The 26314-nt window shown below is 40.2% G+C and overlaps 2 protein-coding genes across 2 annotated transcripts; both read right to left on the bottom strand.

Moving 5' to 3' along the window:
- Positions 1-1657: 1657 nt before the first annotated feature.
- Positions 1658-10236, bottom strand: FBXO5 (F-box protein 5). Its single transcript, XM_027634014.1, has 5 exons — positions 10128-10236; positions 5456-6192; positions 5068-5158; positions 3740-3901; positions 1658-2431 (listed from the first exon to the last, which is right to left on the bottom strand). The coding sequence occupies exons 2-5, from the start codon at positions 6175-6177 to the stop codon at positions 2180-2182; spliced, it is 1227 nt and encodes a 408-aa protein (XP_027489815.1). The 5' UTR covers positions 6178-6192; positions 10128-10236; the 3' UTR covers positions 1658-2179.
- On the bottom strand, positions 9584-24871 carry MTRF1L (mitochondrial translational release factor 1 like). Its single transcript, XM_027634015.1, has 7 exons — positions 24489-24871; positions 21816-21895; positions 20363-20546; positions 14260-14423; positions 13195-13312; positions 11249-11385; positions 9584-10636 (listed from the first exon to the last, which is right to left on the bottom strand). The coding sequence occupies exons 1-7, from the start codon at positions 24790-24792 to the stop codon at positions 10421-10423; spliced, it is 1203 nt and encodes a 400-aa protein (XP_027489816.1). The 5' UTR covers positions 24793-24871; the 3' UTR covers positions 9584-10420.
- Between the last annotated feature and the right edge of the window lie 1443 nt (positions 24872-26314).

Below are 26314 nucleotides of genomic sequence, written 5' to 3'. Positions count from 1 at the left end.
GTGGGGACTGATTGTCCACATCTTTGAGGAGACCAACCACCATGTGGCTTTCAATCAGACACATAGTTTTTATACAGGCCCAGTGCTCAGTGTTGTTGGACAAGGTTTCAACTGCCAGGCGAGGTTACCATAAAGGAGGAAATAGCTGCGTGGCCACCATAAATCCCCATGCTTTAGAAATTTTGCAAAGGAAAATTGCAAGATCAAGGTCCTTAAGGAGCTGTCACCCACCTGATGAAGGCTGTAATCTTAAATGTCTATTTTAACTGTTAAAACTAAGCTGGTAGGCAATGATCTGAGTATCATATAAAACAAAAACAGTTGGGCAAGAGGAAAGAAACAGCCACAATGGTTTGCAGCAGATCCATCACAGCTTGGCCAAAGCTTCATTAAAAGTCAAATAATTTGACCTTTCCAACAAGGTTTAAGGTAGAAGATAGGTGTCTCTTAGCACTCACAAACTGGTAAAAAATGTCTGTTTCTTCATATTGTTCATCCCCAATTGTGACCACTGAAGCCATGTAGTCGAACTCTTCCCTCTTATCTAGAGGTAACACAGAATTTTTCTCAAAATTCTGCATGAGCAGATAAATTTCTACAGCTAACAATGAAAAATGAAAAAAAAAAAAAGAGTAGCTATTCTCCACTTTCTCTGTGTACAAACTGTTAGGCCTACTAGAGAGTGCATTCCCCTTAGTAAGCTCAAAATCTGAAAAGGTAAACCTGTTAAGTTTGTAACAGCCACATTCAGCTCCTAAACAGACACACAAGTTTTAATTCAAAATGTATCATACACTGCAACACCAGTTTAAGAGTGAATGCCTGTGCCACATTTCTTTAAATCATTGTAGGAAATAGCAGTTCTGTTCAGATCATATTATCTGTGTTCTTCAGGACAGAGGAATTTCAGTAGACACAGATACAAATTTTATAACAAACTTTTGCTTATAATATTTCTTATTTATCAATGCCTAACAGACTCACTGTGCTTACATGCATATCAAGATGGTGCAGTCTAATTACCAGAATGAGGTATAATAGGATCACAGAATCATAGAATGGCATGGGTTGGAAGGGACCTTAAAGATCTAGTTACAACTCCAGTTCTAGGGAAAGGATAGGGAGTCCGCTTCTCTGGGCAATCTGTTCCAGTGCACAGTCACCACCCTCACAGTAAAGAATTTTTTCCTAATACCCAATCTAAACCTACTATCTGTAAGTTTGAAGCCATTCCCCCTTGTCCTGTCACTACATGCTCTTGTAAAAAGTCCCTCTCCATCTTTCTTGTAGGCTCTCTTTACGTACTGGAAGGCTGCAATTAGGTCACCCTGAAGTCTTCTCTCCTCCAGGCTGAACAAACCCAACTCTCTAAGCTTTTCCTCATAGGAGAGGTGCTCCAGCCCTCAAATCAACTTGGCAGCCTTCTACCCTTCATTTTCCAGTCTTGAGCATATGTTTAAGTGGACTTGAATAGACAAAATATTTATGGAATCAAGCTGCAGAATACAGCATGAGAATGGATTCAGTACATTTTACACAAATCCAGAAGACTTGCACTTTGTCAAATTAACGTCTTTAAGAAGCACATACTAGAAACTTGAGAAAACAGAAGTAATCTTCTAGGATGATAGACAGAAGTCCAACAAAGCCAACGAAGTCAAGATCAGCAATTTATTTTCACATTTACAAGACAAACATGAATAGTATTTACAAATATATACAAATACTAAAAGTAATATTATAACTTCAAGAAAAAAGAACACGTACTTTTTAGCAGTATAGTCAACATACAGTACTGTTTTTTTTAAAGTTGGAAAAGGTATCACCTCAGTTCAAGGAAAACCTGAGCTTTCTGAATGAAGAAATGAAGGAAGAACAATTTAAGATTCACATAAGAGAAACCATCAGAGAAAATGGTATTATGAATGTTTGCATTTAAAAATCAAAGACAAAGCTTTGAAAAATCATAAAATCTAGACTCCCCCATAATTTGAAGTTAAAAAGGGCTTCACTTACCTCACTGGACAGCACTAGAAATGCTTTTAAAAGCCTTCTGAACAAGACTATTAAAGAGCGCAGAGGAATAATAGAATAAACTTCTTTATAAATATAGAATAGCAGAAAACATTTTCTTTGTAGATGAATAGAAAAAAATTTATGGCACATCTGACAATTTGGATCACAACCTCTTTAGATTCTGTTTGCTTTTCTTAGTCCCAGGAAGTGGCCCTGGCATAGAGGTGGGTTTCACTGGTTTGCCGCTTATACAGTCACTGGAGCTGTGGTAGCTGCACATGCACTTTGTGCAAAAGTCAAAGCCACAACTTTCACGATTGCACATTGCTCTTTGAAGATAGGAGTCATACTTTGCAGGTGAACCACAGCGATGGCAGGCTTTAAAGCTTTCAGTGTTTTTCAAGGTCTTGGCAGCCTATTGGAAAAAGCATACACAGAGAATCAGGAGCAGAAGGTAAGTAAACTCTCTAAGAATTTCCTAATGTTATCTAAGTGCCACAAAATGTATTATAATTTCTCTTACTCTAGAGAGATAAATTAAAAATTTAGCCTATATTTTTGTATCAAATTCTGGTGGAGACTGAAAAGTAATAATCAGACTATAGCTTTCTCTATACTTTTTTGGTATACTTTGTACTGGAGTAGAGGTAGCCAATTTCAAATTCTTTAAATTTAAAATTTGATGGATAGGCTAAATCAAAGGCTGTAAGTAAAACAGCCCTCCTGAATCTTCCAAATTCCATCCAAGGATGGTGTTTTAATTTTTAAAAAGAAAATAAATATGAATTCTATTTAAATCATTGACATTTTTGAAAAGTGAGAAATGTGTTCAGAAATCTCACCTGTGGAGCACTTAGCTTGAGATACAAAATGGAAGCAATTCCTTTTGCTTTCCAATTAATTAATTTTTGACACAAAAACATCTGCTTTCAAAATGGTTTAGCATTAGAAAATTATAGACCTGTATAACACCTTGTATCATTCAATTGTTAAAAGCAAAATGTTTATATAATCTGAATGTGTTGCGTATAGACATAAATGTCTTTTAGGAATGAAATTTTAGACAGCTACTGAACAGAGTACTTTTACATTCTTAATGCTACAATGTCCAATATAGTAGTACTAGAGCATCTGGATCATACTTTCCAATGCCATTATATCTTCTCATTGCACTAATTTGCAGGATAAGACTTTTGAGCTTGAGCATAAAACCTTTTTCTAGTTAGGAAAATCTACTGCTTCTTAATAAACAACAACTTTCAATAAACATTTTTAAAAGTCTTAAGAAGTACTTGTAACATACATGGGGAAAAAAACAGCTTAAGAAAAATAAAAGGTGAAGGGAAACAGGCTGTTTGCAGTTGTTGAAAACTATAAATTTGTAGCTAAAAAAGTACATTTTAATGCCAGAAAATTAGCTGGAAAAAAATCCAACAGAGCATGAACAGAAAAAGTATGTGTCGCTTATTTTTTTAAAAAATAGGAACTTTTTAGTCTTTGGTCCCCCCTTTTTTTCCTTTAAATTGTCCATCAGTTCTGAAGCAAAATTGACAGGTTTTGTGGGATTTAAAATAGTCATACTAAGCAAAAAACTGGCAGCCATGCTAATAAGAACTACGAGCACTTGAAATAAGAGATACTACTTTCAGAAACATGCTTTACAAGCTGATTGTGTGCCAGACAACACCTGAGAAACTAAAGATGAATGGAAATCATCAGTTACCTCAGAAAACTCCACGAGCCTGCTGTGATTCTTAGATGCTTTGGATCTGGTGGTTTTTTTGTTCAAGATTTTTGGTGGGGTTGCTTTCTGAATGGAAGCTAAAGACACTCTGTAAAGAACGTACTCCCTTGTTGCAGCATGCTCTGGTGCCTTCGTGCCATTCTGATGAAAAGAAAAACAAGATTTAAATCAAGATTTAAATTTGAAAAGAGACTCACCTGATACTGCTTTTTTTGTTTAATAGAAGTCAACAACTAATTTTTGGTCCTTTGTCCCGGTTTCCAATTAATAAAGCATCACACCAAGGAGTATGTTACCGATTTTACCTCAACTTTCTCAGTCATTTCTGTTATAAATGCATAGAACAGCTCTCTAGTTCAGACCATCAAAACAACAATCTATTATGTCATCCTACTTTCATATTAACTCAGTAATTATTTAGGCAGAGCACATAACCTATTCATCACAATGTTTTAGAGCACAAAACAGTATTTCTGATTCTTTATGGTGAATCAGAATGCTTGAAGCTTTCATTGTGAGAAGTAAACTCCTCCCACCAATTTTCCAGGTTTCCAGTTCAGGTTAAACAAAAAAGCATACAATGGCAGGGAGGAAATCAAATTCTATGGGTTGAACGTTCAGTGGTGTCCAAATGTTTCACCCCAGCACTGTAAAATACTACATAAAAACTCAAACTGGTTGACTACATTATCCTGTGACAGATCTTAAGCCTTGTTTCATTGTCTCTCCATCTCATAAGAAAGACACTCCTAGTGTTTTAAGAATCCTGACTTGATAAAGTGCAATGCCGTGTGGTTGGATCTAGTATGTTTTATTTCATGGGATAAAGAGGCATTAGGAATAGCTCACAGTATGAAACACTTCTTAGTTTTCTGTAGCCAACACACTGGAATTTGGAGACTGCTGCAAGAAAGTACGGAGATCCCCAGTCGCACAGTCAGCTGAGTGGTTTATGTCAGTCTCTTTCCCTTCTGGATCAGCAAGCTTTTACTGAGTCTCTAAGGTTATGCTGGAAGTGACCCTCTCCTTCTTGCCCTTCTCTGTAACACAGGACATGTGGAAGCTCCTAAGAACATCTGCGTGTCTCCTTGGGTCACCTTCTCAGTCAACCTTCCTTGGGGTCCCCAAAGACACTGATGTGACTAGCAACACTTGAGACAGGGCACCCTGACAGGACAAGCTCAGACACTCCAGTGACAGTTTTCAACCTAAGAAACTCTTCTGTGATCTCTTAAGACTAAGTCCTGAAATAGCAGAAAGATACTGATGGTTCAGGCACAAATTATCTAACAGGTACAGCAACTTACAGAGAGGTTTTTCACAGCTTTACTATACATTTGGAAAATCCATTTATCTTCTTGTAGAATCTTCCGCCATGTCGTGCTGACTTTGGCAAAACTGCAACGACAATACAAATATATCAGTTACCTCCTGGGAAAGGATTTATTTAATAGCAAGAATAACTGTAATCTTTTTCCTTCATGTAAATATGGAACATGTTCACAGTTGTAGTCTTTAATTGCCTTCTTGGGAAAAGATATTCTCCACAGCTTACATTGTCAGTTCATGTTTTAACATACTAACACATAATACTAAACATTCAGTAAATGTCACAAGCCCCATACTTAAATCATTAAGCCATCTGACTAGGCTGTTTCCTTTCCCAATGAAATACAATGAGATCAATATACTTACTTGATTAAATCCACCTCGCTGAGATGCCTTAAAATGTTTGCTAATATATGCTTCAGGTTCTTTTGGAAGAGCTCGGCAAAAATGTCTATTTTATCTAGCCCCATTTTCTTTCCAATTAAGTTACAAAGTTCAACTTTTCCCCTAAAAACAATTCTGTCTATAGCAGCCCAAGACTTGAGATTTCTTTTACCATTTTTTTTCAAAGTCGAGCAAATCATGTCTTCATAATGGCTTACTGGCAGTAAAGTCTTCTTTGAAAACTGTTCTTGGTTTTGGTTCTTCCTGAGACAATGTTTTGGTGTGACACAGAGATTCCCAGCCAAAGGTATACTATCCTCATGTTCTATTGTATCAGCATACTGAGTATTTAACATAGAGGAATAACCACTGTCCTCATTAAGTTTACTGTTTTCCAGTTCCTCCATTTCACAGATAACTTCATCAAGTCTCTGGGTCACTTGTTTGTTTTCTTTGTTATATATCGGTTTTCCTCCATCTTCAAGTTCTAGATTTCTGGTGGCTGCATGATATGAGTCACTAGGGAATATTTTCTGATGCTCTTCTGTGCAGCTTTTACAAAAGCCTTCCTTGTAATTCAAGAGGCAGGATTTTTCCAGTCTTGTTTTCTCCACAGCAGATTTCAGTGGTGCAAATCCAGCATGAAGAGATGCACAGTCAAAATCACGTTTCATTTTGCAAGAGCGGTTAAGGTTTGATTTCATTTTGTTGTTTGTATCCTGCAAGAAACAAGGATAGTATTACAACACAGTGTAAACTGCATCACAAATTATTCTTCTTATAAAGAATTGACCATTCCTTCCTTCTGCATTATGACTTTTATACTGTTATCTAACTCACTCTCTAGCGTCTGAAATACAACTAGTGGAACTATGGATTTCAAGAGCCACTATGTAATTCAATCTATGTAAGATCATCTCAAAACTCGAGTTTTATGCTGCATATAACTAGGGCTAGGAACTGGCCGATTTACTTTGTCACCATTCCACCAGAATAGTTTACTTTTAGGCACACCAATGCCTCCACTAGCTACCCTAAATGTAGCGACACAGGCAGGACACTTGCGGTCCCTGCAAGGGACACCAGTGGCAGAGGGTCCACGAGTGACAATCCGGACCAGAAAAGCCTAAAGTTTGCATCCAAGACCAGAGGCAATGCTGCTGCTGCAGTCAGGTATCTGGCATTTTTAAAAAGGGAAGAGGCTGTATGGCACATGAAAAACTCAAGTGCTCACATGGATGTGTAAATTACAAAGAAAAGCAGCCACCCCTAAACAGTGGCCGGAGGGAAATAAAGGTTACTTACAAGCATGATTTTAAGAGAGTGAGAGGTCAATAGATACCATAGGGAAATTGAGCTTTCCTCGCCCTGTTTCTTTCCCCTCCACCCCGAAATACGGTGCTATCTATATTAACAATTGCGGGGGGATGGGCGAGGGCTGAAGGGGAGAAGGAAGCCATCGCTGCCCTGTTAAATCTAAAGGGGAAATAATTTTCAACATGCTTTGTAATCCGTAGGAAATATAAGCTCCCCCATTGAGCAAGAATTTTAAAGGATTTAAGCACTTCCAGCAGTTTTGGAAAGAAGCATTAGAAAAATGTTTCATGAACGATTCAGAGAAAAAGTCCCTTCTTTGTACCTACGTTTAGTGGAAGAAAGGAGCAAATACGCTTATGGCTTTGAGTAGTGTGAGTTAGGTGAGAGATGTAAGCCTCGCTAAGCTTCCTCCTTCCCTTCCCCCCTTCCTTGGAACTTTTGGGCTGAAATACTAATGAATTGGAAAATGTCCCCCCATCAAGGCCGGCCCTGACCCTCCGGAGGAGCGGGCTCAGCCGCGGGCCCCCGCGGCGCTGTCAGGCTTCTCCCGCCCAGAGCTCAAGATGGCCCGAATCGGCGGCAGGTAGATCGGGTCCCGGCTCTACCGTGCCCCACGGCCCCGGGACCCTCACCCTGCGCCTTTGGGGGTCTCCCCTTTCACCAGCACTGCAGAATTCCCCCTAAAATGCTGGTGGCGGGCGAGCAGGAGCGCGCCGGGTGGATGCCCCCTCCGGCGGCGTGGTCCGGCGGGCGGGAGACAGCGCGGCGCGTCCCCGCCCGCGCTGCCCGCCGGCGGGAGCCGACCTGGGCTCCCCACCCCTGCTCGGACCCGGGCTCAGCCCCGCCAGTGTGGCGAGCAGCCCTGAGCACCCCACATGCGGCTCGCTGGCAGGATCGGGGCGCTCCGTGGCCGCCCATGTGCCGCCGCCCCGTCCCGTCCCGTCCCATCCCATCCCGTCCCGCCGGCGGGATAGTTGCGGGGCTAGGCTGCGGAGGGCAGCCGGACTGGGCGGCCGCCGGGGATCCCCCTCCCCAGCCCATCATGACCATGCAGCGCCGCCAGCACTCCCAGTCCCGCCGCTGCGTACGCCGGCAGCCCCCGCCACCCCGCTCACGGAGCCCTGACGGCGGAGCCCCACTGGCCCGAGCCGGTCCAGCCGCGGAGCCCTGAGCACAGAGCCCCACAGCCGCGGACCGGCTGGTGGACGGATGGCTCACCCTGGCGCGGCTCTCACCTCTGCTGCGGCGCCAGCGGGCAGTGCGTGGTCCGCGCTCGCCGGGCGCTTTTTAAAAACTTTGAATTTGGTATCCAAAACCGCGCCGGCCAATCGCGCCGCGCCCGCGGGCGGGACGCGGCCAATGGGAGGCGGGCAGAAGGCGGGGGCCAATGCGGGGCGCGGGGGGCGGTGCCGGCCCGGCCCGGCGTTTTCCCTCCCTGGCGGCTCTGAGGGAGGCGGGCGGCGCGGCCACGGCTCCCGCGCGGTTGTGGCTCCCGCCCGGCCGCGGGTCCCGCCCGCCCCTTCCTCCCGCCCTCCGGCACCCGCACGGCCTCGCGGCGCTCTCCCCAAGGAACTGCCGCCTTCCCCGCCCCGGGAGTGACGCGCCTAAGCTCAGCCTGGTTTTTTTAAATGGGTGAGCCTGGGATTCTCCCATCATCCTGACACGCTCCCAATGTGCAAAGCTCCTCTGTCGGGGAAGGATTCTCTCCCTCACTGGAGATATTCAAGAACTGTCTGGTCGCAATCCTGTGCCATGTGCTCTAGGATCATAGGATCATAGAATCACAGAATCAGCCGGGTTAGAAGGGACCTCCGAGATCACCAAGTCCAATCCTTGGTCCATTACCGCCGTGGTTACTAGACCACAGTACTAAGTGCCACATCCAGTCTCAAGGATCTCTCAGGACCCTGCCTGAGCAGGGAGGTTCTGTGATTTAAGTCTGGTGGTGGATCTTGCATCTGGGCTCCTTCCCATAAAATAATTGTATTTATTTTAAAGCATGACCAATGCTATTAGCAGCTGAAGTGTGATGAGAAGTGCCACTGGAAGCTAGGCTGACTGGACACCAATGCAAGGATCTCTGCTGCTGCTGCTGGAAATGCAATCTGCTTACAGCTCAGAGAAGTTGCTTGTGTTAAAATTAATATAGAGTAAGGCTTGCCATGATGAGCCAAGGAGGACAGCAAAGTCCTGTCAGATGCCAGTTTTAGGATACCTCAGTCAGGCTCCTGCTAGAACCACATCATGTCTGGTTTTTCTCACACTGGTCAGAGGCTGGTCACTTGCAAGGCAACACCACCTCTAGTGTCTGCTGAAGAGCTAGATGAGAAGAGGGAGGCTGTGAGCCAGGCAGGATTTGGCCAGACGGGCTACAAGTTTATCCAAGTTTTTCATGCAGTAATCCAGTGCTCAGACCCAGTTGATGTCTCTTATTTGGATGGATATGGAGCTGAAGTTAGAAAGAACTGCTAACTCCATCCATCACTGGATGTAAGAAAGCCTGGCTTTAAGTTAAGTCAGTAAGACTCTCACAAGTGCTCTGTAGTCTTTGCTGTACCGATCTGGTAGGAACAAAGACTTCAGTCCTAGCTTCTGTGCCAATCGATATCTAACGAGTCAATGTTTCTTTTTACTTTTATGTGCCAGTTAGGAGTTGTAAAACTATTAGTAAATGCAGACCTAGGTCTCATGCTTACCAACAGGATACATGTATGCCTTACCTTACGCATATAGATATTCCTACATCTGAAGTTAATGTGCGTGTCTTTAATTAAAAGATTTGGAACTTAATCGTAGTTACCATGCAGTGTTTACTAAAAAACAAAGCTGATAAAGGTATCGAATGCCTTACAATGCTGTTAAATAGATAGACAAAAACACTAAGATGTCTGTCACACCATGTAACTTTTAGAAAATCAATAAATTGGAGGGTCAATTAAAAGCATAAAGCAGAAACTCAAGCGAAGCGAAGTGGAGACTAAAGTATCAGCCGAACAATACTGTAACAATTCACTTTGGACTCAAGAACAGAAACATTCTTTCAAAAATCAACTCATATGATTTGTCACTTGGCTTCCACAGCTTTTTTTTTTTCTGGAAAAAGGGATATTCCTAGACTTCTGTTCTGAAGGGCATGAAAACATGATGAAGATACACTTAGACTCCCTCTCATGACATTTTAATTGATTAACAGATATGCATATAGGTAGAATCACTCAAAGAAATTAAGTTTTTTCTTGATCTCTCAAGTAAGCTATTTGACACTGTACTGATGTTTAAGCTATTGTTTAAACGAAAACTGGAACTACAAATAGCTAATTTTTTAATGTGCGCATACCTTTCAAGAGTGGTGTATCAGTATCTTCTCAGTGGAGAAAACTAAAAACCGCAGTTCCTTCTGACGCAGTCAAATTTACTTTTCAAATGGACTGCTGCAGCAATAATGTATCTCATATGAAGATAATAAAGTCTTTTACTCAGCAAGTAAGAAAACTGTTTATTAGTCACGAGGAAAGAAGTTGTGGTGTTTTTCATGACCTGAAAAGCAGTTCCATTTTCTCGGTGGTATTCCAAGAAGCTTCCTTGCAGACCTTACAACATCTGTTCTAATGGGCTGATAAAGAGTAATGTTCAGGAGGAATTTTTTTTTTCATTTTCTGAAATAATTTCCATTAAAGATTCAAAATCAGCATATTCTCTCAGAGTTTGTATCATTTCATCTAGCATTTCTTCTCCTAGCATGAAAGATTCAATGTGATGCACTGATCTGCTTATTCTGTGGTCTGTAATCCGGTCTTGTGGAAAGTTGTATGTTCTGATCTTCTCTGATCTTCCTTTAGTCCCAATCTATTGAACAAGAAGAATGAGTTTATAATAATCTTTTTATAAAAAAATTATGAAATATTGATTAAGCATCTAAAGTGAAAGGTTTCTTTTCCTCTCATGATTATCCAAAATTTGTTATAGTTACATATGACTCAGATCACTTCAGTGGCTGCAGTAATTGTTCTCAAACATATAAAAGAATAATTTTACTCCATCTTTTTCTAATACTATTCTGGTTCTTCACGCTGCAATCAAACATGCAGTTTGTTTCACTGGATCTGTAGAATTTATGTACCAGTGAAATTTTAAGTCTGGTTAATATACAACCTCTACTGCTGAAGTAAAATGTAATTTTGTTGTCCAGAGAAGCTTTGGACTCCACAACTTCTTGTTTTTCAGGGAAGTCTAGTGGAAGGTGTTCCTGTCCATCGCAGAGGGGATGGAGCTAGATGACCTTTAAAATCCCTTCCAACCCAAACCATTCTATGATTCTATGATTTTTTTTTTCCTCATGTAAGTCCCTCCTGGGCTCCAGTTCCCCTATATTTCCATTTACTATTTGCAGTTCAACACAGAAGTTACCCTAAGAACACATGCTTGTACAGAATGATATTGTTACTAAACAAAACTTACCTGAATCTTTCGAACACTGTTTCTCTTTTTAGTTTCTTCTTCTAGTTTGGCATTGTAGAGTTTAGCACATAGCATTTGCATAGCTTTCTCTTTGTTTCTAATTTGAGATCTTTCTTGCTGACATTCAGACACGATCCCTGTCAAAAATATCATGACATTTAGCACTTAAGAGTAACACATACTAAAATAGTTTTGCAGTTTCTAGACGACTTCTATTATGTTACATTAAACTGTTTCTTTCTTCCATATTTAATTTGGACTGGGAATGTAGAAGTCCAGACTTACTAATACCTAATAATACATTTTGGGAAAAAAGTGCAGGCTGAGTTGTACAGGTGTTTTAAGCCATATGACAAGAAATTTAATTCCACATGTTGGACAACAGGTGGATAATGAAATAAAAGATATGTAATGTGATCTGACTTACAGAAGACACCTTGAATACTTGTAATTTTTGGTCACAGTTCCAGGAAATGTAAGATTTAAGGAGCAGTAAAATACATGAGATAACGAGTGTATCGAATATGATCAGAATATAAAAAAGTGGGCACTATTTTATGAACAACAACCACAAAAAGTGTGTTTTCTCATCCCAAAGCATGTAATTCAAGACAAGAAATGAACAGCCCAAGAAAGGAGTAGGGAGAAGAAATACAGGAAGAAAACAGCACAAGCTAAATTGTTATTTGGATCTATTTTAAGTAACTCTGGTAATATTAAAGTATGTTTTATAAGACTACATAGTATTACTTTATGAAAGACTTATTTATAAACAACCTGCTGGATTGCAATGAAGATTTAAACAATATTTAGGATGAGAGAAATAGAAGTAACAGGACAATTGTAAGGGAAGTGAGATCAGAGAAACGAAGAAGAGAATGGTGGAACAGGAAAAAGTGAAGAGATAAGGTGATATATAAATCCCCCTATTAGCCATATATAACCATGAAAATATTTGCAATACACCTTAACATTTCTATAACATACCCTAATATCTACATTCAGCAAAAACTAAGATCAACTGCTGGTTTTAGTTCATTGTGTTTTTATCCAAACATGCAGGCAATCCAAAACTTTTTCAATCTGGAGTATCTTTTGTCATGACATAGTGATATATGGAATTTTATCCTCTCTACTGTTTATCTTCTACTTTATTAAGGTGACGCAACAAGTGCAGAATGGATCAATGTCTTAAACAAATACAAAGAGATCAGTGGCAAAAATCTGGATACATGAAGATAAAGAGCACTTGGGATTACCCTGAGGCTGTAAAGCCTGAGTAATGTTTGTAGTAGAGAAGAGGAAAAGTTAAAATGCCATGAAAGTCAAGGCAGCTGTTGAAGACTGCTCAAAGGGAAGTAAAAGGGTTAGGAACGGCAATAAAAAAATATATGACAGCTAAAATCAGGTAGCATTTGATGGTGTACCATATCCCTCCTATGTTTCCTAACCTGAGCCAGAGGGATGGGCCTCCTAATTATCTGTGTTATCTATAGGAAAGGAGCCAGCAGACAAAGGGAAGCTGGCATCCTGAATAGACTCTGCAATTAAAAGCAACATTTTAATATGGAAATAGAGCAATCTCTCTTTTGGAGACTAGTCAAGAAATGGCAAATCATCAGATTTCAACCTACTCCATTTTTTAGTATCATTTTCATTATTTGAAAGTTTAAATATAACTTTTTGACAGAAATTGATCTGGGTGCTTGTAGAGTGTCATGTTTAGTGGCAAATGGATAGCTTACCTACTGAAGCCAGTAGTCCTTACTACTAAAAATTGGAGTGGGCACAGGATGATGCATTTAGAGTACTATGAAAAGACATGAAAACTATATGAAAACTCTGCTCTGCTGTTGTCCAGGTTTGAAAATACAACTATCGTTTCAAAAGAAATTCTGACAACAGTTTGGCAATGTAGATCTTGTAGTAAGGAAAAAATGAAGCACCTGTTGGAATATGAACTATCCTTACAGCACTATCTGTGGTATTGACATGCTGGCCTCCAGCTCCACTAGCTCGCTTTGTTTCTATCCGTAGATCTTTTGGATTAATTTGCAGCCTCATCTGTCATGAGATACCAAAAAAAAAGAAAAACAAACAAAGAATGTATTTATATTGTTTCTTTCCATACAGGTATCAAATATGCACAGTCAGTTTATTTTATAAGGCACATTCATGCAAGATCAAACTTTTTAAAGATTATGAGTGGTAGCTCACATCCACGTGTAAACATATTAACAAATCTTCGTAGTCGGACTGGACTTCCAACACAATGGAACCCAGGAAATCAGACAAATAGTAGCTTAACACATAACTATCCCTTAGCACTCATTTTCCCCTCTTCTGAAAGCCCTGCACCCTCTTCTTCTAGCAGAGTTAACCAATACTTGAACTTGATACCAGATGGTTTTTAGATAAAATGGAAGATATTCCCTTTTCTAGTTCTGGAATGGAGCAGTAGGCTCTGTGAGAAAGGAACGAGATAACTTCAAGAGAGTACAGCAAGGAGTAACATCTTTGACAATCTGCTAGTTCAATATGAAACAAAGATCAAAACAAAGCTTTATTTCTTAGCCAGTTGCTTTTAACCAAGCAAATATAGTGAGACTTGACGTATACACTCTGGAAGGGGCAAGTGAGGACAGTACAAAAATGGAAAAGAGGAAGTGCTAAAGGAAGTATCTATGAGCCCTGTAAAATAAGTCAGTCTTAGGTTACTTTGTAGAAAACGTAGTTTTCCACAAAACATGAAAGACAGAGTAACAATGAATTTTTGAGTTATAGTTAAGGGAACTGTCAGTGACTTTTTTGAGATCAGGATTACAAGGAAAGACGGAAATTCTTTATTTCACCCCTATTATAAAAAATAAAAATAAACAAATAAATATGACTTAGTTTAAAATTAAGAAGAAAAAAAAAGTCATTAAGTGAGAATAAAAAGAGAGACAAAAACACTCGGGTATCAAACACTGCTTGTGGTAAAGTCTGTTATACTAAAATATAAATATTACCTTAGTGGGTTGGGGTAATATTGCAACAGTCATTGTGCTGGTATGAATGCGTCCTTGTTTTTCTGTCTTCGGTACCCGCTGAACACGATGCACTCCTCCTTCAAATTTCATGTATTTGTAAGCCTCCAGACCTGCTATACTGGCTACTGCATGTCTTAGGCCACCTTAAATACAGAAGAAACACAACTGTAGACCCATAAGAACTGCTGGTGTTATGCTGTTGTACTTCAAACAGTGTCTTTAGACATCATTGTCATTTGTTTCTTAAAATTATGAATTTACCATTTAAACACTTAGGCAGTATTACAGTTGCAAGAGAAATCTTAAAGCCACACATGCATACTCACACACCATCTCAACTAAAGGACTGTCAGATTATTTTTATAGAGTCCAATTTAATTTTTTTATATACATAAAAAGAGTGCCTAAGATAGAACTCTAACACCAGTAGCAAGTTTACATAAAGATCAAATTTTGAAAGCTGCTTTCAGAAACATCGATTTTTTTATTGTTAGTTCAGAACCTATCATTCAATGGGAGAAAAAGAACCAGCTCCCTATAACTGAATGATGAGTATTATTCATACTCTTCTCATTATCCATTCTCCTCTATGCATCCTACCCATGTGTCTTCACTTTTTTATTTCATTTTAACCTTTTGCTTCCTTGGCGTGAGTAGAACACCAATTCTTGCACCTCTTACCAATACCTCCGGCAAAATTTGACATCAATGTACTACAAGCACCGAACAGCTTGGAACTTGGAAGTAAAGCCTAATGCAATCATGGTTTCATGACAGAAAGAGTTTATTGCTCTACTAGTGTATGATATTCTTGCTCTTGCTTGTTTGCTTATGTGCAATATAACTGAAGGATCAGAGAAGTGATGGCACTACAAATGAATACAATTTTTCACTCATTTTGGTTTCTAATGCAGCTCGATTCCCAAATCCCATTCTCAGCACAGTAGATGGTGAGCCAAGGGAATGACTGAAGAAGAGATAGGTGGCCTTGAAAGAGTATTGCTGTTTAAGTCTTACAACGTGAAACCACAACTGAGAAGTGGCACATACTTTGCAGAAATACAGTTTTAGGCTGTCTCTCAGAGTGAGGAACTCAATCACAGGGGCAAGATAGAAGCTTTTTAAAAAAGGAAAATAAAGACAACATAGAATCTGAAAATGCCCTGCAGAGCAGCAAAAAGTCAGCAGCCAGAACACAGGCCAGTTTTTTCATCTCCATGGACAAGGTTTGCAAATGTTTTTACTCTAGAGAAATTTAACATTCCCCCCAACTTTACTAAAATAAATTTACTCTTACAGTCATGTTTGTTGAAAATAGCCTAAACTGCCTCTTCCTTTCTATTCCTTGTAATTCTTGTCCGTCTGACTTTTAAAATTTTTCTCCTACTTGTATAAAACTGTACCACTTTGATTCAAATACACTGTTCAGCATACCTAGTGCTTCAGTGATGTAATTTATAGCCATTATCCACTATCAATTCTGTAAGATGAGTCTGTCATGTTTAGAATAAATCTGATAATAGAGCATGTAGTTAACTGATGACAGAGCATGTAGTTTAACAAATACAATCTTTCAAAATCTTTAGTTTAGATCAGGAAGTTTAATTTCAACAAGTAGTGTGCAATCTTCCTACTTCTATGCAAACACTATTTGAATAAATGAAAAATCTCTTCTTTACTCTAAGAGAATCTTATGTAACCTAAAATAATGAATGTAGTTAAGTAATAAATCTTACTTACTCCTTTATATATGAAAGCAAGTACTAAAAAGATCACATGACACCTCTAGATTTGAGGAAGAAGCCAGGTTATGTCAGGAGTAAAAATAATGTGACTGTCCACAAGGTTACAGTACTGCTGACAAGTATTAATTATGTGATAAACAGTTAATTGCAAAAGCTAACTTACTGTCTTTTCTCTCTCACTTCTCCTGGCATTAATATTCATACCATGGGTATAGTCAGTCTGTCTGAGCTGCGCCCATGTCTGTGACATGTTCAGGAGAGTTTTAGTTTGTAGTAGTAACAGTGTGCCTGTGGCACTGTAGGGTTCAGCATAAGATGACCAAGAAACTGGTTCAGATGACAGGTATTTAGGTCATACTGCTTTGAATCAACCATTACCAACATGGGTTTAATACAAAACGCAGCCAAATCTAATAAAATTTCAACAAACCCTTTACCCTGGCAGACATGTTGTAGGCCTGTCACATGTAGTTAGCTCTTGCTAACTGTGTGCTTGCCCCTTTCATATTAAATGTCCCACTCTATCCTGAAATCTGATCTGCACAGAACAAGGGTGTTTGTACTCATTTTTTAATGGGGCATCTTATACCCAGATTGAGACAAAGTCCCACATCTGTGTCTCTGCCTGCCACTACAGAGTGAGAGGCAGTGGATAAATAATGACATGGGTTTGTTCTTTAATGTGTGCACTAAATTTTCAATGTGCTATTTTTGCACAGTGGCATCCCTTGGAGTATGTCAATAAAGTAACTTAAGAGTAGACTGAAACCACTTTTTAACTGCAGCTTTATTTAGCATTCACCTCATTTACACACGCTCATATTCAGATTTCAGTCAAATTCAGGAGCTCTCAGAAATGAGGGAATTTGACATTTTAAGAGTAGGACCTTGCTCTTGCTAATGCAATTGATAAAAATGGAGCGAGGACAGGGTGCAACAGCCCAGTGCCACCAGCATCTTTAGCTCCACTCAGCACAGTGTAGACAATTTGAAACCGAGGGTTCAAACTTGCCTTTCATTGGCAGTGCCATGCATAGTGCCCCTACTTCCCAATTTATTTCTAGCATCTGTTTTGATAATATATGGTCATGCAGGACCAAAAAATACACAAGAAGTTGACAAAAGCTAGGGTTGTCTTTATTTTTCCCAAAATTTACATCCTACTTTCCTTGACATTAATTTCAGTGCACAGGTAAGCTCTCAGCAAAACAGCAGATTTTGAAATAAATATATAGCCATTAAAAACCTAGCCCTTTAAAAGAGAAAATACAGGTAGATATATACTAGGTTAATATATCACTTCAATTTCCTATTTAAGGCATTAATGAGAATGCCTATGAGGTTATGGGCTCTTTGTCCAAGGACTTTCATCAAAAGGGTAGCCAAACCCAACTCCCTTTCTCTTCCAACCATAGAACTCTGCAAGCTGAGTCCTGACTTAAAAACTATCCCATAGCAGGGCTTTTAAGCCAAATCAGTGAACTGATCCAATTAGCACTGGGGCCTCAAAATTGCTAGAGCTGAGAGAGAAGAAAACATACAGCTGGCTAGAAGGTGAGACAACCCTTGTTTAAGCTGACTATGAAACTGTGCTCTGAAGGTGAAGTGTATGTGACTGCTGGGCTTTACCTGATCCAAGTCTTGCCTCAGTGGAAAGGGTAACACTCCTCTCCCCATTATACATGATAAAAAGAAGACCCAGACCTTTTCCTCTTTCTGTTTACACCCATCTCAGCGGTACAATGTTTATTCCATTTACTTTCAAAAAAGAAAGTAAACAGATTCCTGTTGGCTTTGAAGGCTGAACTGGCTCAGCTCCTGGCAAAGCATTTGCCTGGTCATAAATGGGGATGAATATGACTTTGCTCTTTCAGCAACAAGATGTACTGTAATATGAAGCTTCTTGTCCCTACCTCCACTTGCACTGAGCAAACAGTTTACTTGGCAAATGACTTCTTGAAAATACAAAAAGTTTATTAATAGTAACAAAGATAGATAATAGAGAATACTGAATTCAAGTGTATTATTTGTGTGAAAAAAGTGTATTACTTGAATTGTCAGCAGTCACTCTAAAAGGGGATGCTGATACTGTGAAAACCTGAATTCATGTTCATCAGCTTGAAATAAGATACCTCCTAAGAACGCTAAAGAAAGTTATTGGGACATTTTACAGACATAACATTTTTTAAAATCAATTCAAATAAAGATTTTAAGAAACCAGAAGTGTAAGTGAAATCCACAGTATATAGACATAGGTATAGACAAGGGCTTCCCTTTTTCTGAAGTGTGAATACAGACAACATATCAATCCTAAACCTAGATTTTCAAGGTGTCAGTTTGTGACATCCAACTGCATTTCTTCCATGGAGCCCAATTTTTGATCCTTCTTTACGGTACAGAAGGACCTTCATTAGAAGGGGAAAGCAGCTCACTGCCATCAGAAGCTCAGCTGGGAGAGTTGTGAATATTTATTTGCTGTGAATTTCTACACTGTTGAAACAGAAAGGTTCAAGATACTTGAAAATATCACTGAGTCCAAAATACGGTGTAAGTAAACAGAAGAAGTGTTAAAGGATGCTTCACATTTCTCAAAGCTTGCTAAAAAACTCTCTGCAATTATATTAAGTGTTGACTGAAAAAATATTAGAGTTTTTCTGACAGATTGCATATCCTAGCACCCTAGCTTTTCTAATTTCTCTAACTTTCACAAAAAAAAAAAAATTGATGAAAGTATGACTAGAGGCGAAGTTTCACAACCAATTTGAGCTAGGAGCAGTAAGCTGCACAAGTGCCCATCTACTGACCCACACCCACTAGGACATATGCATTACCTCCACAGCAATATCCAAATAAGCAGAATGTGCTACCTTTACTAATGACACCATGGATAACTAAGGCTGTAGATCTGTTAACACAGACAGACTTAACAAATCTATCCTACTGAGAAATGTGGCTAGCAATCTGTTAATCAAAACCCAAAAGCCCTGCCATGGCTGGCCATGTTTTGGATTGCAGTTTCATGGTAGGCTTAAGCTTGCTGAACCTCTTGCTGCTGGAAGAGGGTCCTGTTTTCTCACTGCCACCACCAGCAGCCACACCCTTTGCCTCCAGCACCTCTGTGAACATTTCTCCTCTTCTCTTGTGCCAATTATCTGAAAACCAACTGATTTTTTTGTGTGTGTGCAATTTTTCAGGTGAACTGACTTGGTGATGAGACTCTACAAAGATGCACAATCACAAGTGTCAATGCAAAGCAGTCAGCAACAATGCAGAGACAGCAAGATGATCTTTGTGAAACAACTTTACACACTATCTGGATTAAGCTAAAATTAACTATTGCGCCACTGCCTCAGTTTGTTGTGTAAAACTACCAATCCCCACCTCTTCAAAGGCATTGCTCCTAAACCAAATTCACAGCTCATCAGCACCAGAAGATCCAGTTTTTCCACTTCCTTGCATTCAGTCCCATGTTGCTGCTTATCCTAAGTTAGCTCCCAGGCTCATGAGAACTGGCTTAACACATTGACAAGGCAAAAAAAAATAACCCAGTCATAAAAAGAAAAGTCTTTGCCAGTTTAAGTGAAAGGACATCAAAACAGACAGAAAAAAAATAGGTGGGACTGCTCAGACAGGCAGAGATGTAATAAGGAAAAAGGTAGAAAGGAGGAACATCCTTTACTGGCATGAAGCTGTAAGCTGATTACCTGTGACATTTTAGTTGAAGACTTTAAAAATAATTAGATCTCTTATCTCTCCTCTCAAAGCCTCAACAATCCTCCCACTTTGCTCATCCATTAGCTGTATTTAACATCAGATCATATTTCAAATAAATTCATGATGTTTTAGATGAAACTTTAAAAATTGTTTTAATAAAACTGATTCCTCTCTGCCAATCCATAATAATAAACAGACTTTCAAACTGCCACCAAACTGACCTATAAGCACTAAAACATTAACTAAGTTGAAGATTGTATCCATTAAAAAGTATATATAATCTGTATTTCTAAAAAATAAAAAAAATAAAGCTAAAACAACACCATCACTTTCTGAATTTCCTTCTGTCAAGCATCTGTCTTTCAGTATTCTCAAAATGTAGAAATGAAACTACTGAAAGACAAGTTTTCTTTTTGGCACTTTAGTATTTTAATAGTACTTCTGAAATGGAATTTCATTCTCAAATACAGAAGCTGAGGAAAATTGTACTCAGACATTCAAACAATTCTCCACTTCTAAAATTAAGATAGTGCAAATTAGCTTCCCGTAGTTAGGAAATCAAAATGTCATATGAATGACTGTTTCAACTCCTATTAGGAAGTTACAGTATTTTCATTACTGACCTATTTCACTGGGAAAGTATTCTAATACTTCAAATTTCCATTTTTTATAGGCAGCATATCGTTGATACATATCAAATATCTCCGAAGTGAACAGCATGGCTTCCTGCCCTCCAACTCCAGCAGTTACTTCCATGACCAGATCACTTTCATCTGTTTCTTCTGAAGGAATCAAAAGCAACACTATCTGTAAATACAAAAAAACCCAGCTAAGACTCCTCTCTGACACTATCCACAACTGAGACAGCACAAAACACCAAGGCAAGTCTGTAACTGACCTAGGCTGTGTTCTCTGTACCTCCCCCTGGGTTGCCCTGAGGATGGGCTTCTCATGCCTCCCTTAGTGAGGAAGCAGCAGCCAGCAAGAGGTGAGTGGGGGTGATGCTGCATTGCAGGAAGGCTCCCCGTGTCTGTTCACAGTTACAGGAGCTACACTGGTTTCTCTCAAGATCCACAAAACTTCACAGAAGTTTTCCACCCATTAGGAAAACTTCGAGGACATTTGGACACTGCAGGATTCACGCCACTTCTTGCAAGACAACTGAACACCTCCCCTCCCATCAGATTTCCTTTTAACCCCATCTCAACTGCAGAGCTAAGAAGGTATGGATATTCAGAAGATAGTCCTTCAACAACAACTCAAATGTATTATTCATTTATTTATTTAAAAAGGAAGAGCCTGATCTGCAGCAGAAAGATACAACAGAAGTAAAAAAACTGTATCACAATTTTGCATGCTGGATCAAAACTCTGGCTGATTTGCAAATTCCTTTCAATCATCTTCCTGTACCAGCATTAGGTGATGTTTCTTTCTACAGATAGTTATTTCTTTTGGCAAAACCATAAATATTTACAAAAATATTTATAAAGTGATTGTTGTATCGCTGTCAGATGAATAAAGAATGTGACCACACCAGCTTCAACTTCACCAGTAACATTCAGTTAAATAGATTTTTATTGTAAAGATCATGATCTTTTTTTTCAAATAACACAGATACTATGTAAAACCTATATAAGGTAGCAACTAGAGTAGTTACATAGTATTAAAATATTTTTTTCCAAAAGCACTAGTATGCCTGATACTATGTAAGTTTTGTTTCCAAGGGATAAAGAGTTGGACATCCATAATAGTATATCGAGATAAGACAAACTATAGCACCAGCTTAAAAAGATACATTGATTAAAACATTTTCAGGTACAAATAGGCACTTGCTTACAGCCTGTCTCTGTAGCATCTCCTTTTTTCATTTCTATTAGATAACAGACACTACTTGAGTATAAATAGCAAGGTGGGGAGGAAAAGAGTTTATCATATACATATTGATGAGCATCATAGAACGGTTTGGGTTGGAAGAGACCTTAAATATCACCTAGTTCCAATGCTCCTAAGAAGACAATTTGGCCTTGTTAATTTAAGAATGACAAGGAAACAACAGGCTTTATAAGAGGATCTCACCTGTTGTTTCAGTTCAGCTATCTCTTCTTCACAGGAGGCAATTTCCATTTCTGCAAGCTTCCGTAAATCTTCATTCTCATCTGGAATATTTGAGTATGGTTAATCCTCAGACTTACATCAGTGCCAGTTTGAGAAAACCTTCCGAAAAATAACCACATGAAGAACTTACTCTACAAAAAAACCCCCAAACCCAAAACCAACCTACCACAAAACTTGCCCCTCTCTCCCAACACACTAAACCTGCCAGAAAATCAAATTAATACTATGATCTGTAATGAAGGCACACAGTAGATATTAAGTGTGTTCTAATCCTGTGCAGGTATAAGACAAGGGAAAAATCTGAAACTCTAAAAAACAAAACAAACAAAATCCAACCTAACCAAAAAAAAAAAAAAGAAAAATTGCTGTGCCAGTGGTGAAACAGTGGCATAGGTTGCCCAGATTGGTTCTAAGTTTCCATCCTTGAAGATACTCAAATCCCAACTAGGTGAAACCCTGAGCAACCTGCTGTGGGTGATCCTGCTGAGCAGAAGGGTAGACTGGGTGATCTCCAAAGGTCCCTTCTCACCTCAGCCATTCTGTGACTCTAAGAAATTACTTTCTGTTTTTCAGTATGACAGGAACTTTAAGGATTTAAAGAGCACAGCAGCCCCACAATTGGCACTCTTCGTTAAAAGGACTATTATCCCTATAATTGTATGCAAAAATCTGACAACTGCAGTAGTAATTTCAAGTATTTTATATCTCTCAATTTATTCCAGAACAGCTGCAAAACTTCTAAAACACCACTAAAAGCAACGTTATGGGAGAACTCTTGCATAATAAGAGGAACTTGTAATTTTGAAGCACTTGATTGGTCAACACTAATGTTTTTCAATTAAGACTTCTTTTTCTGTACTACAGTTTCAATATGTTAAAGTGTTTCTTTTTTTTTTGTCAATATCAAAATTCAAACAAAGGGATGAAAAAATAATAATTAAAAAAAAAAAATCAACATTTTAAGCAGCCTCTGATTGCCCAAAAAGGGAGAAAATGGTACATACAATGAAAAATGGGGAGCTGGGGCTAGACTTTTTTCTGTGTACAGCAAACTTTTAAATGTGCTCAGGAGCAGTCTTGCACTAGAGCCACACCTTTTCAGCACTGTGACTGCAAATAGTCACTAGCTCAACTATAAATGAAACTTTTTTTACTTTATATTTTAGGTTTAATATTGGTGAATTAACTCCATCACTTCTGTAAGAAGGAAATTAAAAAGATAATAATGCATAAACTGGTTTAAACAACAAGCATGCTTTATCTACAGCTGGCTAAGAGAATGCATGGCTGACTATCTGACTAACTGTCACTCTTTGAACATGGAAACTTGATTATCTCCATCTACATTTCTTTACCATAACTACTGACTGATGAAGGGCTAGTCATTAAGGTCAACAGAAGGAAGGATAAGAATTAAGGAATTAAAAATCTGTTAAGAGTCAAACCAGTTGTTGGTAACATAATTAAGAAATAATCTACCAATTAATAGTACTTGCATACTTTAAGATGCAGATGCAATACAGGCTTTAAAATCAGTTTAAAATAATATAAACAAATATTTGCAATTATTAACTGCAGAAGCGATCAAAATTACTGACTAAGCCTTTGTGATGTCTTCACTTTCCTGAAATTCTAAGCCTGGCTTTGATAACACTAGCTTTTTCAGCAGGTTCTGAAAGGAGAAAAAAAATCTTCCATTCCATTTCATTAAGTTAGTTTGGGTCAATTATTAGTTCGTTCAAAGGAAACATTTCTCTTTTTTCAAACTGAGGTGTAAGAGAATGAATAGTAAAAATACCAAAAAATAGCTATTGTTTTTGGACAGTGTTTGCCACCTTCATTAGTCAGAACAGCCACCTACAGTCAGCACTTTTGATTAATTGGTATTTAGTAGCAAGTATTAAATGATCTAGGGAATATTTCACAATCTAATGAATGTTTACTGACCTTAAAAGTATTCCTTTTCTGCATTTTTGTTTTCTAACTGCTATCAAAAGGAAGTTTGATCCTGGGTAAAAAAATATTATTTGGCAGCACTAAAAGTGCGCAGTTACTGACACAATACAAAGTCAAATCACGTGTGGAGACAGCACCAACAGATGTTGATGTCTACGACTGTAAATGGAGACGGAAAGGCAGGTTGGGCTGTCTCGGCAGCAAAAGAAAAATGGGATTAAAAAAACCTTTAGAAGTTTTCTATCCCCGATTAATTATCTTTATTTTAGCTGGTCAGAGCACGGTGCTACTAACACCAAGGTTGTGGGTTTGATCCCTGTACTGAACATTCACTTAAGAGCTGGACTCGATGATCCTCGTGGGTCCCTTCCAACTCAGAATATTCCGTGATTCTATGAGAGACAGGTGTCGCCACGCTGCTCCCCCTTCCAGCATCAGCAGCTCCTACGCCGGTGGATGCGCTTTCCCCACTCGCCCATACCCTTGATCTCTGCTCAGGCGGTTTCTCTACTTCCAGAAGGCCCGAGGAGACCGCCCCGGCCCCCTGGGGCAGGGGGGTCCCCCCCCCTTCCCCCTCCCCCCCGCCCCCCCGAGGTGACACGTGTGGCGCGTCCCCCGCCTCCCCGGGGCTGCTCCGCCAATCGCGCCCGCACACGCCCATGTCCCCGCGGCCCGCACCTTGCCGCGCCAGCTCGCGCGTGTCGCGCAGCTCGCGCTCCTTGTCGCGCAGCCGCCGCACCCTCGCCGCCAGCTGCGGCGCCGCCCCGCCCGCGCCCTGCGCCCGCGCCTCCAGCAGCCGGCGCAAGGACGGGGCGGCGAACAGCTCGTCCAGGCCGGGCCGGGCGCTCAGCCTGCGGCACGGCTGGGGTGGACATCTCCCCGCTGCGCTGCTCCCGGCCGGCCCTGCCCGGAGGCTCCGAGGGGGCAGCGCGGCGGCCCGGCAGCCCTGAGCCGCGCGGAGAGCTCGCGAGAGCAGCCGCATGTCCGGCTGAGGCGGGATACCACGAGCACCCTCCCTTCACCGGGGCGTCACTGCCGTGCCGGAGACACCCGAACGCGCTCGGCCGCCTCTCTTCCGGGTTTCCGGAGGCTGCCGAAAGGGCTCGGCTCTGGCTTCGGGCGTGGTCGGGGATTATCGGGGCTGCGGTGGCGGAAACGGCCGAAGGCGTTCGGCTCCCTGCGGCGCGCGGAGCTCCGCCCTGGGCTGTGAGCGCCCTGATTGGCCAACGCTGTCAGGGCGGGGCGAGGGCGGTCCTGAGCGCCCCCTACGGGCGCCGGAAGGGACCTCGCGGTGGGTTTTTGGTCCCTGACAGGAGCGGGGCTCCTGGGCGAGAGAGGGGAGGGTGCTGAGCGTTTTACTGCGGCTCTTTCGTGCAACCTGCAAGGCTGCATAGGTGAAAGGGGGAAGTTGGAGCTGTGGCTTTGGATATCCGGGTTACTCTTACAGACCTTCTCCTATCCCTTCAGGAGAAGTTTTCAGAATTAAAGTACCCTGCGGAAGAACATGCAAATACTTGTGGAAGGATGCCTCCACGGTGAAAGCAGGTGCAAAACTAAGCACTTAGAGAAATTTTTAGAGGAAGAATAAAAGGCAATTCAAAGTGCCTTCACATCAGAAATTAGTGATGAGACTAAAAGACAACCTGTTCACAAAATAGAGATCTGGGCACAGTCTCTTACGACAAAGTTGTAAATGGGAAGGCAGTGAGGATGCAGTCATTTAGTAACTCTGATGTAATGGATGCTGTGGGGTGATCTGGACAAATTCCTTCTGATATGCAGATTGAGTGGCATAGTAACCTTGTTTCAGATAAGATCATTAATGAGACTCTTGGCTAAACTTGAAACAGTTCGGAGAATATACTTTATTGTAAAAATGTGCAACTAACCATAGACCTTTATTAGACAGTATTTTATATTACAATCATTAGAGGAGTCAGAGTTGTGTCCTTGCCTTTCTTCTGTCCTTGTTCATGTCTTAATAGAACTAGGTAATCATACCTTACAACTAAATTACACTGATGGAATAACTGTAACTTCCATATGATACATAGTAAATTTTATTCTCATGAATGTAATATCAAAAGTAAGAGTAATGCTTGCACACCTAAGTAGTTTTGCTAGTCAGACATGAAAACTTGGAAGTTTTTGTTCCATGATGGAAATCCAAGGGCAGTACAGCCAACATGAGAATTTGTTATTCAGAATATTAAACATTTAAATGAATGGTTGGATAAAAATATTTTCCTGTGATTGTAAATGCACCATTTTGGACAAGGTTTATTGGTAAAATACACTGTAACAATAATTTATAAGTAAAAATCACAGTTGAAGACCTTTGTGGAGAATGCAGTCTGTGTGACTAGGCTGGTGCTGATAAACAGCATTGCTTATGAAATCTCACCCACTGAAAGATTCCCTTGCACCCACTGCTGCCTGACCATGAAGCTCCTTGAAGCCTTTTTACAGAAGGGTAAAGGAAAAATGACCAAATTTGTGCATTT

The sequence above is a fragment of the Corapipo altera genome, unplaced genomic scaffold (assembly GCF_003945725.1).
Source record: "Corapipo altera isolate COAL_440 unplaced genomic scaffold, ASM394572v1 2b, whole genome shotgun sequence".
In the NCBI taxonomy this organism is placed as follows: Eukaryota; Metazoa; Chordata; class Aves; order Passeriformes; family Pipridae; genus Corapipo; species Corapipo altera.
Note: the sequence above shows the minus strand (reverse complement) of the source record. Positions and strands in the feature narration are given on the sequence as shown.

What these genes read in the sequence shown, in the direction of transcription:
- MTRF1L (XM_027634015.1), bottom strand. Translation starts at nt 24,792, where the DNA reads ATGCGGCTGCTCTCGCGAGCTCTCCGCGCGGCTCAGGGCTGCCGGGCC. An exon ending in GCGCGAGCTGGCGCGGCAAG is followed by an intron (nt 21,896 to 24,488) that starts GTGCGGGCCGCG and finishes CAAATATTCCAG; the next exon opens with ATGAGAATGAAGATTTACGG. An exon ending in TATTACCCCAACCCACTAAG is followed by an intron (nt 13,313 to 14,259) that starts GTAATATTTATA and finishes ATCTCATGACAG; the next exon opens with ATGAGGCTGCAAATTAATCC.
- FBXO5 (XM_027634014.1), bottom strand. Translation starts at nt 6,177, where the DNA reads ATGAAATCAAACCTTAACCGCTCTTGCAAAATGAAACGTGATTTTGAC. An exon ending in AAGCTGTGAAAAACCTCTCT is followed by an intron (nt 3,902 to 5,067) that starts GTAAGTTGCTGT and finishes TCTTTTCATCAG; the next exon opens with AATGGCACGAAGGCACCAGA. An exon ending in GGCTCGTGGAGTTTTCTGAG is followed by an intron (nt 2,432 to 3,739) that starts GTAACTGATGAT and finishes TTTTTCCAATAG; the next exon opens with GCTGCCAAGACCTTGAAAAA.